The sequence below is a fragment of the Amblyraja radiata genome, chromosome 25 (assembly GCF_010909765.2).
Source record: "Amblyraja radiata isolate CabotCenter1 chromosome 25, sAmbRad1.1.pri, whole genome shotgun sequence".
NCBI lineage: Eukaryota > Metazoa > Chordata > Chondrichthyes > Rajiformes > Rajidae > Amblyraja > Amblyraja radiata.
This window is the reverse complement of record NC_045980.1, coordinates 30761784-30774652: the sequence shown is the minus strand read 5'-3', so window position 1 is coordinate 30774652 and position 12869 is coordinate 30761784. Positions and strand designations below refer to the sequence as shown.

The following is a 12869-nucleotide window of genomic DNA, read 5'->3' as shown; positions in this document are numbered from 1 at the left end:
CTGGGTGTTTGAATGGTAGATTCCTTCTCCCAGTATGTTAATAAACATGTTGAGTTTTTACATCCCATGGTTTCATTTTTCACTTTTACAGAAAATTGTTTTTTTACCCCAGCACAATCAAGGATGAGGTTGTGGTGAAGAAATTCACTCTTCGTCTGCCCCTGTCTTAAAAAAAACTGGAGGGTTACAATTCATGAGCAATCTCATTGCACAATTTTGAGTTTCTCATCAGAATTACATATATAAATAACCCTTCAGAGTACCTGCAGCTCCGTCAGGTGGGGCAATCTTCATAGGATATGGTGGAACATGGGCTGTATCTGGACTTCCATCTTTACATGGACAAGTGAAAGGTATTCGTTCTTGGTTACAAGCGAACTTGATGAACTTGCAGAGTTCCTCCTGTGTAAACATCTCCAGTGCTGTCCAAAATAACTCAATGTGCTGATCAGTCTCCATCAGACCCACTTGGTACATGGTGTGAGCCTGGACAGTGGGAGAAAAGTGAAGGGACAGATGTGTTCATAATTAACAATTAAAGAAACATTTACCACCCAGTCTCTCAATCAAGTAATTTGCGTGGACGAAAAAAAATTGGAGACTAGTTACAAGGAGAAAGTGAATAAACATTAGCATCTTAGGGCGAGTCGGTGGCGCAACAGCATAGTTGCTGCCTTACAGCACCAGAGACCCGGGTTCTATCCTGACTATGGGTGCTGTCTGTATGGAGTGTGCATTCTTCCTGTGATCGCGTGGGTTTTCTCTGGGGTGGACACGTGGCTACGTCCATAAACTAAAGAAGCCCGTGTACAGTGGAGGGAAAGCTTGTCAGTCACCCTGGTAATGTTACACAACATAAACAACAAAACTACTGCGTCGTGAGACAACATTAGGTAGAATTAACAAGACCTAGACAGATTTAACCATTGGAGACTACTTTCCTTACCCGAGTATGCCATAGTGATACAGCGTGGAAACAGGCCCTTCGGCCAACAATGCCCACACCGACCAACATGTCCCATCTCCACTAGTCTCACCTGCCTGTGTTTGGCCAATATCCCTCTAATTCTCTCCTATCCATGTATCTGTCCAAATGTTTCTTTAACGTTGCGATACCACCTGCCTCAACTACCTCCTCCGGCACCTCGTTCCATACACCCACCACCATCTGTGTGAAAATGTTACCTCTCAGGTTCATATTAAATCTTTCCCCCATCACCTTAAACCTATGTCCTATGGTTCTTGATTTCTCTACTCTGAGCAAGAGAATCTGTGCATCTATCCAATCTATTCCTATCATGATTTTATACACCTCTACAAGATCATCCCTAATTCTCTTGTGCTCCAAGGAATAGGGTCCTAGCCTGCTTAACCTCCCCCTATAGCTCAGGCACTCGAGTCTTGGCAACATTCTCATACATCTTCTCTGCACTCTTTCCAGTTTGACAATATCTTTCCTATAACATGGTGCCCAGAACTGAACACAATTCTGTGAATGCGGCCTCACCAACGTCTTATAAAACTGCAACATGACCACCCAAGTAAGAAATGATTATGTAGTAAGTACCTTCAGAAACTCCAGGTTGATGTAAGGCTGACCACAGGTCCTCAGCTCCATCTCCAGGGGTGTTGGCATGGTCAGCAACTGCAAGGGGATGATGGAGCCGAGGCCCGCTCGAACCGCGGTCATGCAGTGAGTGTTTTCAATTTCCTGTATTCTCAGATTTCGGATCGCGACCGCATATGAATCTTTATTCTCCCAACTATTCAAAATGAAGCAAACATCGGGGATTAAAACGTGACACCAAGAATAACGGCTGTGCCAATGGCACATCACTTAGCATGCAATACAAACATAACAACAAGTTAGAAGAAATGCTGATGAGAAAAAAAAAATCACAAAAGCTGGGATAAAAGCAAACATTGCTGGAGAAATTCTGCAGGTCAGGCAGCATCATGGACCTGAAACATTACATCTATTTCTCTCTCATACACATTGCCTAACATGCTGAATATTTCTTGCATTTTCTCTTTTTTGTTTCAGATTTTCAGTATCAGCAGTTTCCTTTTGCTTTTTGATTGTATCATGAGTTAATAGGTTTTAGGAGCAGAATTAGGCCATTCAGCCAATTAAGTCTACTCTGCCATTCAATCATGGCTGATCTATCTTTCCCTCTCAACCCCATTCTCCTGCCTTCTCCCCATACATGAACCCCGACAACTTGCAGCGGAGTTCCAGTCCTTCACCATTCTTAAAACAAATCTTTTCCTACTCTCTTTCTCCCCTCCACTTGTTCTTAGGTAGCAATCTTGCTCAGGTTCACACGAACCTAGATTCCAAACATTGTTATGCTTTTTAACCATTATTATTAATTTAGCTTGATCTTATCCTTAACCAAAAGTTACATTTGGGCATTACAACATAAGCCACTGGGTTATGTTGCACTCCCAGATAGACACAAAATGCTGGAATAACTCAACCCGAAATGTCACTCATTTTCAATTCGGGACCCTTCTTCAGGCCCTTCTCCACAGATGCTGCCATACTAACTTAGTGCTTCTGGTATTTTAGGCCTTTTATTTCAGATTTCCAGCAGCTGCAGCTGTTTTGATTTTCAAAGGCATTAATGAGCAACGAGGATTCCCAGTTGTGTATTTCACATGTTCCCAAATTGGCAAAACATAATGTGGCAATAACTGAAGATTCCTTTTGGGATGCAGAATGAAAGATAAATACTGCCTAGAACACCAATGATGAACTGTTACATCATTCTTCATCACAGTGCCAAGCACTATTTTATGGGAAGCCAAATTGGGCCATGTTGCATTTCTCACACAGATGCTGGCCTGCCTGACAATGCACTCAGTGATAGTGCGCTTGCGGGGACAGCTTACATCCCAGCGGTATGACCGTTGATTTCTCTAAATTCAAGTTACTCCTGCATTCTTTCCCCTCTCCTACCATACCGCCCTACTAGTTCCACTGGTCGCATCCTTGAATCCCTGTCGTTAGCACCTCTTCCCCAGCCAACTATTGGCATGATGGACTCCACCCTTCCTGAGGTCATATGTTGCCGGCCCCATTTTGTTCTGGCCTTTTCTCACCTCCAGGGTCCAGGGTCTCGGAATGTTTCACTATGTTGAGTGTGATACAAGAACATTTGTTGCTAATGCTAAAAATAAAGCTGCTTAGCAACATCCAGACTGAATTAGTCATAGAATGATTCAGTGTGGAAACGGGCCAGCAAACATGTCCCAGCTACAGTAGTCCCACCTGCCTGCGTTTGGTCGATATGCCTCCAAACTTGTCCTATCCATGTACCTGTCTACAGATTTCCTAAATGTTGGGATAGTCCCAGCCTCAACTACCTCCTCTGGCAGCTTATTACATACACCCACCACCCAAAAAGTTACCCCTCACATTCCTATTAAATCTTTTCCCTTTCACCTTGAACCTATGTCCTCTGGTCCTCGATTGCCTTACTCTGGGCAAGAGTATTATCACGCAAAGGAGGATGGAGGGCAGAAGCATGGCCCCTTCCAAAAATGTTTTCAGCATCTGAGGCAATACCTCCTACCCGTTACGTTGTGCATTTGGATCATTCTGACTCCGTTCTATAATTCCCTTCACGTCCACCCAAACTTTAGCTCAGAGGGCAGACCGTCAGGATACAGATTGCTCTAAGGTAGGTGTTAAAAGATTACCCTGCTATGGATGAGATACAGAAAGCTGCGATCAACAAAGAGTTGGGGTGGAAGATTACAACCTTCACGTGGTCCGCCCTGCTTCGACGAATGCAATCAACCCGGCGTGCACAATCAAATAAGATCAAATAGAACAAGTTGTCCTACAACTTTGGGCTGTGCACGCCATATGCCAGAAGAAGAACAAAGAGTTAGGTGGGTAAAATAGCTTGATAATGAGATCTTGTGAAGGTTGGGCATTTACTCACACAACAGTGATATCCCTGCCTCCGGGACACAGCTCCACTTCATCGCCTGTCATGGTTACGTAGCTGAATTTACAGCAGGGCTTGTTGGGAGAGTCAGGGCTCTCTGTGGTCAAATGATGTGAAGTTACTTCAGCACACAGTGCCTCAAGTTCTGTCTCGTCATTAATCTGGAATCATGGGAATCATGTGAATGGCAAATCATCAAATTTACTCATTGATTATCCTTTCATCAGCTGCAAATGTGCATTATTCTTACACCAGGTAATCCATAACCTACACGAAGCAGAATTACAATGAAAGGGTGGCCTCTACTCTGAGACCATGACCCTTGGATACACAAGAAGAGGTGGATGAGCAAGAAATCTTGCTTCAAATCCCCTCTGCCCGTGTTAAACATTTGTGGCTTTTAGGGTTTACCTTAAAGGTAAGATGTCTCAAATAGAATGAACATTCAGGAAATAGAACAGGAGAGCATGCAGGGGCAGAAGAATTTGATCTTGAATATTACTTACCGTCTCAAATTTTTTGATGTAGTTGTACGTCAAAATGTCCACCTCCTGTAAATCCCACTCAGGGTCCAGCGGCTCACCAACAAGTGTTTTCCAAAACGTCGGAAGAAGATCAAGAGGGAGTGGGACATCTGCTCGGATTGCAATTCCAAGCAACTGCCCAAAGAAATGTAGTAGCTGCTCCTCTGTGTATGTTATCGGGCCTGGGGTCAGAATGTGCTTGCCCTAAAAGATGTACAGATATAAAATGAACAATGGGATTGCTTTGAAAACCTTGGATAATATTAATACAATGGAAATCACCTGCAGCAGATTATAATTCAGATCAGTTTAGTTATTGTCAAAGTGCAATGAAATTCCTTGTTCACGGGAAGCTCTCAGATTAGACAGTACTGATACAACAATAAATACAATAATATTATATAATACAAAGGGCGGCACAGTGGTGCAAAGGTAGAGTTGCTGCATTTCAGCGCCAGAGATCCGGTTTGATCCCGACTACAGGTGCTGTATGTACGGAGATTGTACGTTCTCCCCGTGAGTTTTCCCCAGGATCTCCGGCTAACTCCCACACTCCAAAGATGTACAGGTTTGTAGGTGAATTGGCTTGGTATAATTGTAAATTGCCCCTCGTGTGTGTAGGATAGCGTTAGTGTGCGGGGAATGGCACAGACTCACTGGGCTGAAGGGCCTGTTTCCGTGCTGGATCTCTAAACTAAAATATGAGTGCAAAACAGCACAATATTGCAAAATGTTAGTGCAATCCGAAAGTTGCGTAAAAAAATAATTAAATTACAATAAAGGAGTAACCAAATGAGGAAGAGTTAAGACTGGGAGTACGAGGCAGCAATTCCAGGGATTAAGTGTGAAAGAGGTTATTAGTTTAGGAGTCTGATAGCAGTAGGGAAAAAAACATGGATAGATGACATTTTGGGTCAGAACCCATTAGTCTGAAGTAGGATCCTGACCCGAAACGTCACCTATCCATGTTCTCCAGTGAAGCCGCCTGATCTAAGTTACTCCTGCACTTTATACCTTTTTTGTTTGTAAACCAGCATCTGCAGTTCCTTGTGACTCAGTCTTTAGGAAAGTAATTAGGGAAAGCCTGAACATTAACGTGAGAAAGGTATTTAAAATTCTGATTATATTTTGTCTGATTTACTGGTATCAAGGTTTCCTGCAGGCACTAATTTGGAAAGTAACTATTTTGTGATAAATTAAATCCAATAATTTTATTTTCAGCAGCTCAGAGTCAGAGTCATGCAGTGATACAATAGACAATAGGTGCAGGAGTAGGCCATTCGGCCCTTCAAGCCAGCACCGCCATTCATGGCTGATCATCCCCAATCAGTACCCCGTTCCTGCCTTCTCCCCATATTTCCTGACTCCGCTATCTTTAAGTGCCCTATCTAGCTCTCTCTTGAAAGTATCCAGAGAACTGGCCTCCACCGCCCTCTGAGGCAGAGAATTCCACAGACTCACAACTCTCTGTGAGAAAAAGTGTTTCCTCGTCTCCGTTCTAAATGGCTTACCCCTTATTCTTAAACTGTGGCCCCTAGTTCTGGACATCCCCCAACATCGGGAACATGTTTCCTACCTCTATCGTGTCCAAACCTTAATAATCTTATATGTTTCAATAAGATCCCTCTCATCCTTCTAAACTCCAGAGTGTACAAGCCCAGCTGCTCCATTCTCTCAGCATATGACAGTCCTACCATCCCGGAAATTAACCTTGTAAACCTACGCTGCACTCCCTCAATAGCAGGAATGTCCTTCCTCAAATTAGGGGACCAAAACAGCACACAATATTCCAGGTGTGGTCTCACTAGGGCCCTATATACTTCTTTGCTCCTATACTCAACTCGTCTTGTTACAAAGGCCAACATGCCATTCGCTTTCTTCACTGCCTGCTGTACCTGCACGCTTACTTACAGCGTGGAAACAGGCTCTTCGGCCTAACTTGTCCACACCGGCCAATGTGTCCCAGCTACACTAGTCCCACCTGCCCATGTTTGGTTCATATTCCTCCAAACCTGTCCTATCTATGTTCCTGTCTAACTGTTTCTTAAATGTTGGATAGCCCCTGCCTCAACTACCTCCTCTGGCAGCTCATTCCATACACCCACCACCCTTTGTGTGAAAAAGTTTTTGTTGAGTGGATAGATGTCTGGAAACTACTAGGGCAGCTGAAGATGTCAGTTTTATTGATAGCATTATTGGGCAGTAAAGTGCGCCTGCTAGCATAGGCTGTATTGTCCTTCCTTGTGCAGTAATGCTCCTGTATTGTTATTTTATTTTGAAGAGAAGCAAAGAAGAATAACCCTCATTCATCGTCAATGGTCATTGAAGTCAGGTTTAAAACTAGAGGGTGATTTTCTCAGCAAACAATAAGCAACCAATGGCAAAACACTTTGAATGCCTGCCTGCATTAACGCAATGCATTAAAACCCTCTGATTTACTAAAGAGAATGACGAACACTAGGAATGGGAATTAAACAAAGACCTAATAGGTCAGTCAGCATCTGAAAGAGAAAAGGCAGTCAAGTCAGTGCTCTGGGTAGTGCCGGCTGCCTGATTAGCTGTGTATTTAAGACCATTGTTGTGGTCAGTGTATAATGGAACCTTTACTTTGTGATTTCTAGGTAAAATAAATGCCTAAAATTATCCATGTTGTCATCACTTGAGTTTCATCTGAACCACATTCCCCAAACACTCAACTGGTGTCTACTGCAGCAATTACCTTATTCCTGTTGGCTGCAGAACTCGGACAAGGCACAAGGAGCGAAAGTGCTGAACTCTGTAACTCTTTACATACTTGCCACAGAAAGTGACGGAATGATCCACCTAGAATCCAAACACACACACACACAAATGCAGGCATCAGTAGGGAAGTAACATATAGAGAATGACAAGGGATATTGAAACGTGGGAATATTTCAGGTTGATGGTTCTTCATCAGAATCGGAAGAGTGAGGAAAAGAGTTTTAAGTTGTGAAATGGTGGAAGGACAGAGGATTTATTCTCTGTATTGTTTTCTCTGGAGCATCGGAGGCTTAGGTGAAACCTGATGGTAGTATATAAAATGATGAGACATAGCGACAGAACCTTTTTCTCAGGGTAGAAATGTCAAAGACTCAAGGGCATGGCTTTAAGGTGAGAGGGGGCAAGTTTAAAATGAGGTGTGCAAGGCAAGTCTTTTTACTTTGGTGGTGGGTGCCTGGAATGCACTACCAGTGGTGTGGTGGTGAAGACAGATATGATAGTGGTGTTTAGCAGAATGAGGGTTGTTTTGAGAGGTCAAAGAAACCGAGATGCTTGAGCTGGACTGGGGAAAAGTGAAGGGGTTTGGAAATAAGAGATCAATACTGACTTTATACTAACAGGTATCACCCATGTTTTGCTGGAACAGTTCTCAGGATAATTCTATTGCCTTACTTGTTCCGTGTACTTCTTCACCAGTGAAGCGAATGTTAAATGCGTAGGTTGGGTCCCCACCACTTGCCAGCTTGACACAGAGTTGGGTGGAAGACACTAATGCCAGCTGCCGTGCTGCCTGGCAGAAGTAAGTGTTCTCCGATGAACGAATTTCACCTACAACCATTCAAAAACAGTAAAACCATGACGAGTGATTGTAAGTGGCACATCTCTAACGCCAATGCTCATTAGACAAAGATTATTGACAAGTACATATCGTCCAGTAATTGTCAGCTTTTTTATAATTTGGGTTTTTGCATACTTCAGTGTATTCCTTTATTTCCTTAATACCTATGACATTTATTTGTACAATCCAAAAAAAACAATAAACAAATAGAAACAATCATATTTTAGTTGTTAACAGAGGGGATTTATTAATCTTATATAAGAGAGTCGAGCTGTGTCTCCAAAAGTGGCTACAAAATCTTATTTTATCCTTGCAAAAATGTAATTATTTCCTTAAATGTCATCTTTTCTTAAACGCTTTTTACTTTGAATACGTAATTTGAAGAGTGTCTTAAAAAATTGATTAAATATGAAGATAAACTCTAAACTGAAATGTCACCATGTTAACATTAAATTAAACAAGGTTTTAAACTATAAGAAAGAGACCGGCAAAATAAATGTAGGCTAAATATGATTAAAATACACAAGGAAAAGCTAGACTGAAGTAAAAGACCCAAACTGTCAGGAAAGCAATGTTACAAAACCAGATAAGAAAAGATGGTTGAAGATAATGCCATTTATTACCAATGAGTTGACGTGTCTGTAAATTGCCCCAAGTGTTCAGAACCAAAAAAGGAAAGTAAAGGCAATAAACACGAGGAGAAAAAGCTGATAAAAATAAGGATTACCAAGGTACAATTGTAGAAAACATTTGGATTGAGAATTTAACGCTGCTGGGAATATATCTGGTAAAATCAAGCTGGAGAGTGCAAGGCAGGGAATGAAATGGGTTAACTCAACATAACAGAGAAAATAATGACAAACGGTGAGTATGGCAGAAATAAAATCCATGTTCATAAAACCAACAGAGCACACAACAGCATAAAGGAAAAATGGAGAAAGCAATGTGTGAACAAATAAAAAAGCACAGAGACTCATGATGGTATCCTTTATATTCATCTGAATTGATGGAGAGTGCCTATTTAAATTATCAACAGAGAAGCTGTATCTCCATTGAAATGGTGTGGTCTGAAGTGAGCTGTGAATTCTAATGCTTCTGATTGCTAACATTGAACTAAACCATAAGTCTCTGCTAACCCAATAACCCACAAATTATTATTTGAGGATTACATGTATTTCTGCAAAAATTATCTTGGAGCAACCATTGATCATCAGGCCTAAGATTTAGCATTTCTAGGAGTTTAACATTTCGGAAAGTGGATGAATTGTCGGTCCATCATAGTCTGTCAAAAGGAGGAATGTAGGAAACTGTGGGGGCCGACTATGATGACAGGCGATGGGAATGAAGGACATCTAATGTCGTTCTTTTAGTTAATAACAAGGAATCACTGTATAATTGCCAGCCCATTCGTTTAGCTTCAGTTGTAGGCAGGCTTATATGAAACAGGTCTAAAGGAATGTATAAAGATTTCATTGGTAGAGGGTCCAGCACCTCGATGCAATCATAAAGGCAGCGTGCCAGCGCCTCTATTCTTTTACTGGGATTTGCCCTGTCTCCGAATACTCTTACAAACTTTTACAGATGTACTACAGAAAGTATCAAGACTGGTTGCATTATGGCCTCGTATGGCAATTCCAACAAATAGGATCACAAGAGAGTGGTGGTCTCAGCCTGGTCCATCATAGGCAATACCCTCCCTTCCATAGTACACATCTACCCCAGGCCTTGCCTCAATTCAGCAGCATCTATCATCAAGGAGCTTCTATCATCAAGGATGCCCACCATTTGGGCCATGCCCACTTCTCACTGCTATCATCGGGAAGAAGGTACAGAAGCCTGATGGCGCACACCACCAGCTTCACGAACAGCTACTTTCCTTCTATTGTCAGATTCTTGAACCGACCTACACAACCCTAATCTGGCCATGACAACAGGTCACTACTGTTCACCTCTTGCACAAATATGGATTATTTTTCGAATTATGGTTGTTAATGTCTTGTATTTTTCCTAGTCTTCTTTCTTTTCAAATTTTGTGTAATGTATAATTTGTGTAAAATTTGCTTTTTATACATTTGTCTTGAATCTATGTGCCTTTGATGCTGCGGCAAGCAAGGTTTATCATTGTACCTGTGCAGCATCGTACTCATGCATATGACAATAAACTTTGTTAATGGGACTATTTATAGTTTGTTTTGTTCCCCCTCTTACCTCCCACAATTTCCAGTGGATCGAGTGTTATTTCAGGTGCTGCATGGTCTGCCGTTCGTTGTACTGTGGCATTTAGAACTCTGTTCATCACAGCTACTTTAGTATCGTAAAATACCAAGCCTAAGCAAACAATAAGTGAAGAACAGCTTTGTTAGAATAGTTATAAACACATCCACAATTTGCTCAGGTTCACTAAATAGTGAAACATTTACAAATATAGACAATATGTGAAATTAGGCCGAAATATGATGCAAACAAGTAGAATTGGACCATGATATTGTATCAATTATAGAAAACTACAATGTTAAATCCTGCAATGCTGAGAACTATATTCCGCACTTTGTAACTTCCCCATGCACTTTATTCTATTATCCCGATAACCTCAGTTAAAAAATCTCAGTTAATAAAATCTAAATTCATCCAACCCATGAAAGATTGTAGATAATTGTAGGATTATTTTTGAATTGGCCTCGAAAGGAAACAGATCTTCCCAGATTTGATTCCTAAATTTTAAGATGATGCTCTAAAGTTCACAAACACTTCTATCAGCCATGCCAAATTCCCCTCAACAGATTTCACCTGAAGTAAACAGACATGATCCACATTATATGTTGATAACAGGCATGGTGTCGCAGCGGTAGAGCTGCTGCCTTACAGCGCCAGAGACCTGGGTTCGATCCTGACTATGGGGGCTGTCTGTACGGAGTTTGTTTGTTCTCCCTGAGACCTGGATTTTCCCCAGCTGCTCCAGTTTTCTGCCACACTCCAAAGAGGTACAGGATTGTAGGTTAATTGGCTTTGGCTTTGGTAAAAATTGTAAATTGTCCCTCGTGTGTAGGATAGTGTTAGTGTATGGGGATCGCTGGTCGGAGTGGACTCAGTGGGCCGAAGGGTCTGTTTCTGCGATGTATCTCTAAACTAAACTAAATTAAATAGTTCCCAATGCTTATCTATTTTGGGTCAGGTGAAAATGAGATGATTGGGGAAAACGCAGCAGGCATTTACCACCCATATCTCTGCATTCCAGGAGTTTACAACTTCGGAAGGAAAGGAAAAATATTACTTGAGCTGGACTGGAGGACAGTGAGGGAAAACAAAAGTTTCTTTTTTGCAGGGGCTGTTCACTTTATGAGCCCCTGGTCCACTCCTCCATTCCCACGGGTCACTCCCCATCCCCTGGCACTTTCACATGCAACATTTGTCCCATTCCACCATCCAGGGGCCTACGTAATCATTCCAGGTGAAGCAGCGATTTACCTGCCTTCTTGCAATCTCATCGACTGCATTCGGCATTCACAATGTGACCTCTTCTATATTGGAGAAGCCAATTGCAGAGTGGGCGATCGTGACCTCTGTTGTATGCCACTTTAATTCTCAATCCCACTCACTATCTGACCTGCCTGTCTATAGCTTCCTCCACTACCATAATGAAGCCCAACGTGTACTAGAATATAGACAAAAATGCTGGAGAAACTCAGTGGGTGCGGCAGCATCTATGGAGCGAAGGAAATAGGCAACGTTTCGGGCCAAAACCCTTCTTCAGACTCATTTCCTTCACTCCATAGATGCTGCCCCACCTGCTGAGTTTCTCCAGCATTTTTGTCTACCTTCGATTTTCCAGCATCTGCAGTTCCTTCTTGAACGTGTACTAGAATATCATCACCTCGGCACTTTGCAATCTTCTGGAATAAACAGTATTCTCCAACCTCAGATAAACTGCTCTCTCATCATTTCTTACCCCGTTTCCTTTAAATGTCAGTACTTTGCTCTATATTACCCGATTTGTCATAACTTATATCTATACAGGTTTTTTTGACTTTCACCACATTCCTCCCCAGGTCTGCTTTAGAAACAGTAAACCCATTCTTCCCCCAAGAGGAAGGGTAGATGATCCAGAACATTGACTGGTTTCTCTTTCCACAGTTGACTGAGTTCTTCCAGCATTTCTGTTAAGGCTAATTAGGTGATATCAAATTTGCTTGATCAACATTTAAGGAATGGTCAGACACAAACCAATTTCTTGGCACTATTTATTTTAATATTTTTTGTGTTCTTAAACACCAAAAACATTTTGAATTTTAAAAGTGGTCTTTGCAAAATATCTTTCCTTCTCTCCACATGGTCAAATGGCTTCATTGAACACTATAATGCAATTAGTCCTGAAAACAACATAGAATCTTCCAACAGGAAGAATATCTAACCTTTAGATTCTCGTAGCAGTGCTGCAATGCTGTCCATATAGGTATGTGTCTGTCTGAGCTCTACCAGAGGGAGGAAGAATGTCTCCAAAGTGTTGTTCAAAGACTGAAGCAAAGCAAAGCGAAGCCGAAGGCTTTCAATTGGAACATCTAGGGATAGTGAATGAAAAATGTCGGTAATTGTGATACAGAACAAATGGGAAAACACATGATAGATAATATTTCATGGGATGAAGTCTTTTATATACTACTATTTGTAGTTATTTAGACTGCCACCAAACAGTTTATGTCCAAAACAGTTTATATCCATTGAGGTACATGTTAAATGATTTAACATCAGTTCCAATAACCATACATGGAAGACAAGAGCGGCACGGTGGCGTAGCAGTAGAGTTGCTAC

The 12869-nt window shown here is 41.7% G+C and overlaps 1 protein-coding gene across 6 annotated transcripts in view; it reads right to left on the bottom strand.

Moving 5' to 3' along the window:
- hectd4 (HECT domain E3 ubiquitin protein ligase 4) overlaps positions 1 to 12869 on the bottom strand; it is a 180089-nt gene that overhangs the window by 3939 nt on the left and 163281 nt on the right. For all 6 annotated transcript variants that reach the window (XM_033043699.1, XM_033043705.1, XM_033043702.1 and 3 more), the window contains 8 exons: positions 12473 to 12619; positions 10272 to 10391; positions 7898 to 8053; positions 7203 to 7306; positions 4466 to 4687; positions 3954 to 4120; positions 1568 to 1763; positions 264 to 486 (listed from right to left, as the gene is read on the bottom strand). In XM_033043699.1, coding sequence (XP_032899590.1) covers positions 264 to 486; positions 1568 to 1763; positions 3954 to 4120; positions 4466 to 4687; positions 7203 to 7306; positions 7898 to 8053; positions 10272 to 10391; positions 12473 to 12619 — 1335 coding nt within the window. The remainder of the gene's footprint in view (positions 1 to 263; positions 487 to 1567; positions 1764 to 3953; positions 4121 to 4465; positions 4688 to 7202; positions 7307 to 7897; positions 8054 to 10271; positions 10392 to 12472; positions 12620 to 12869) is intronic.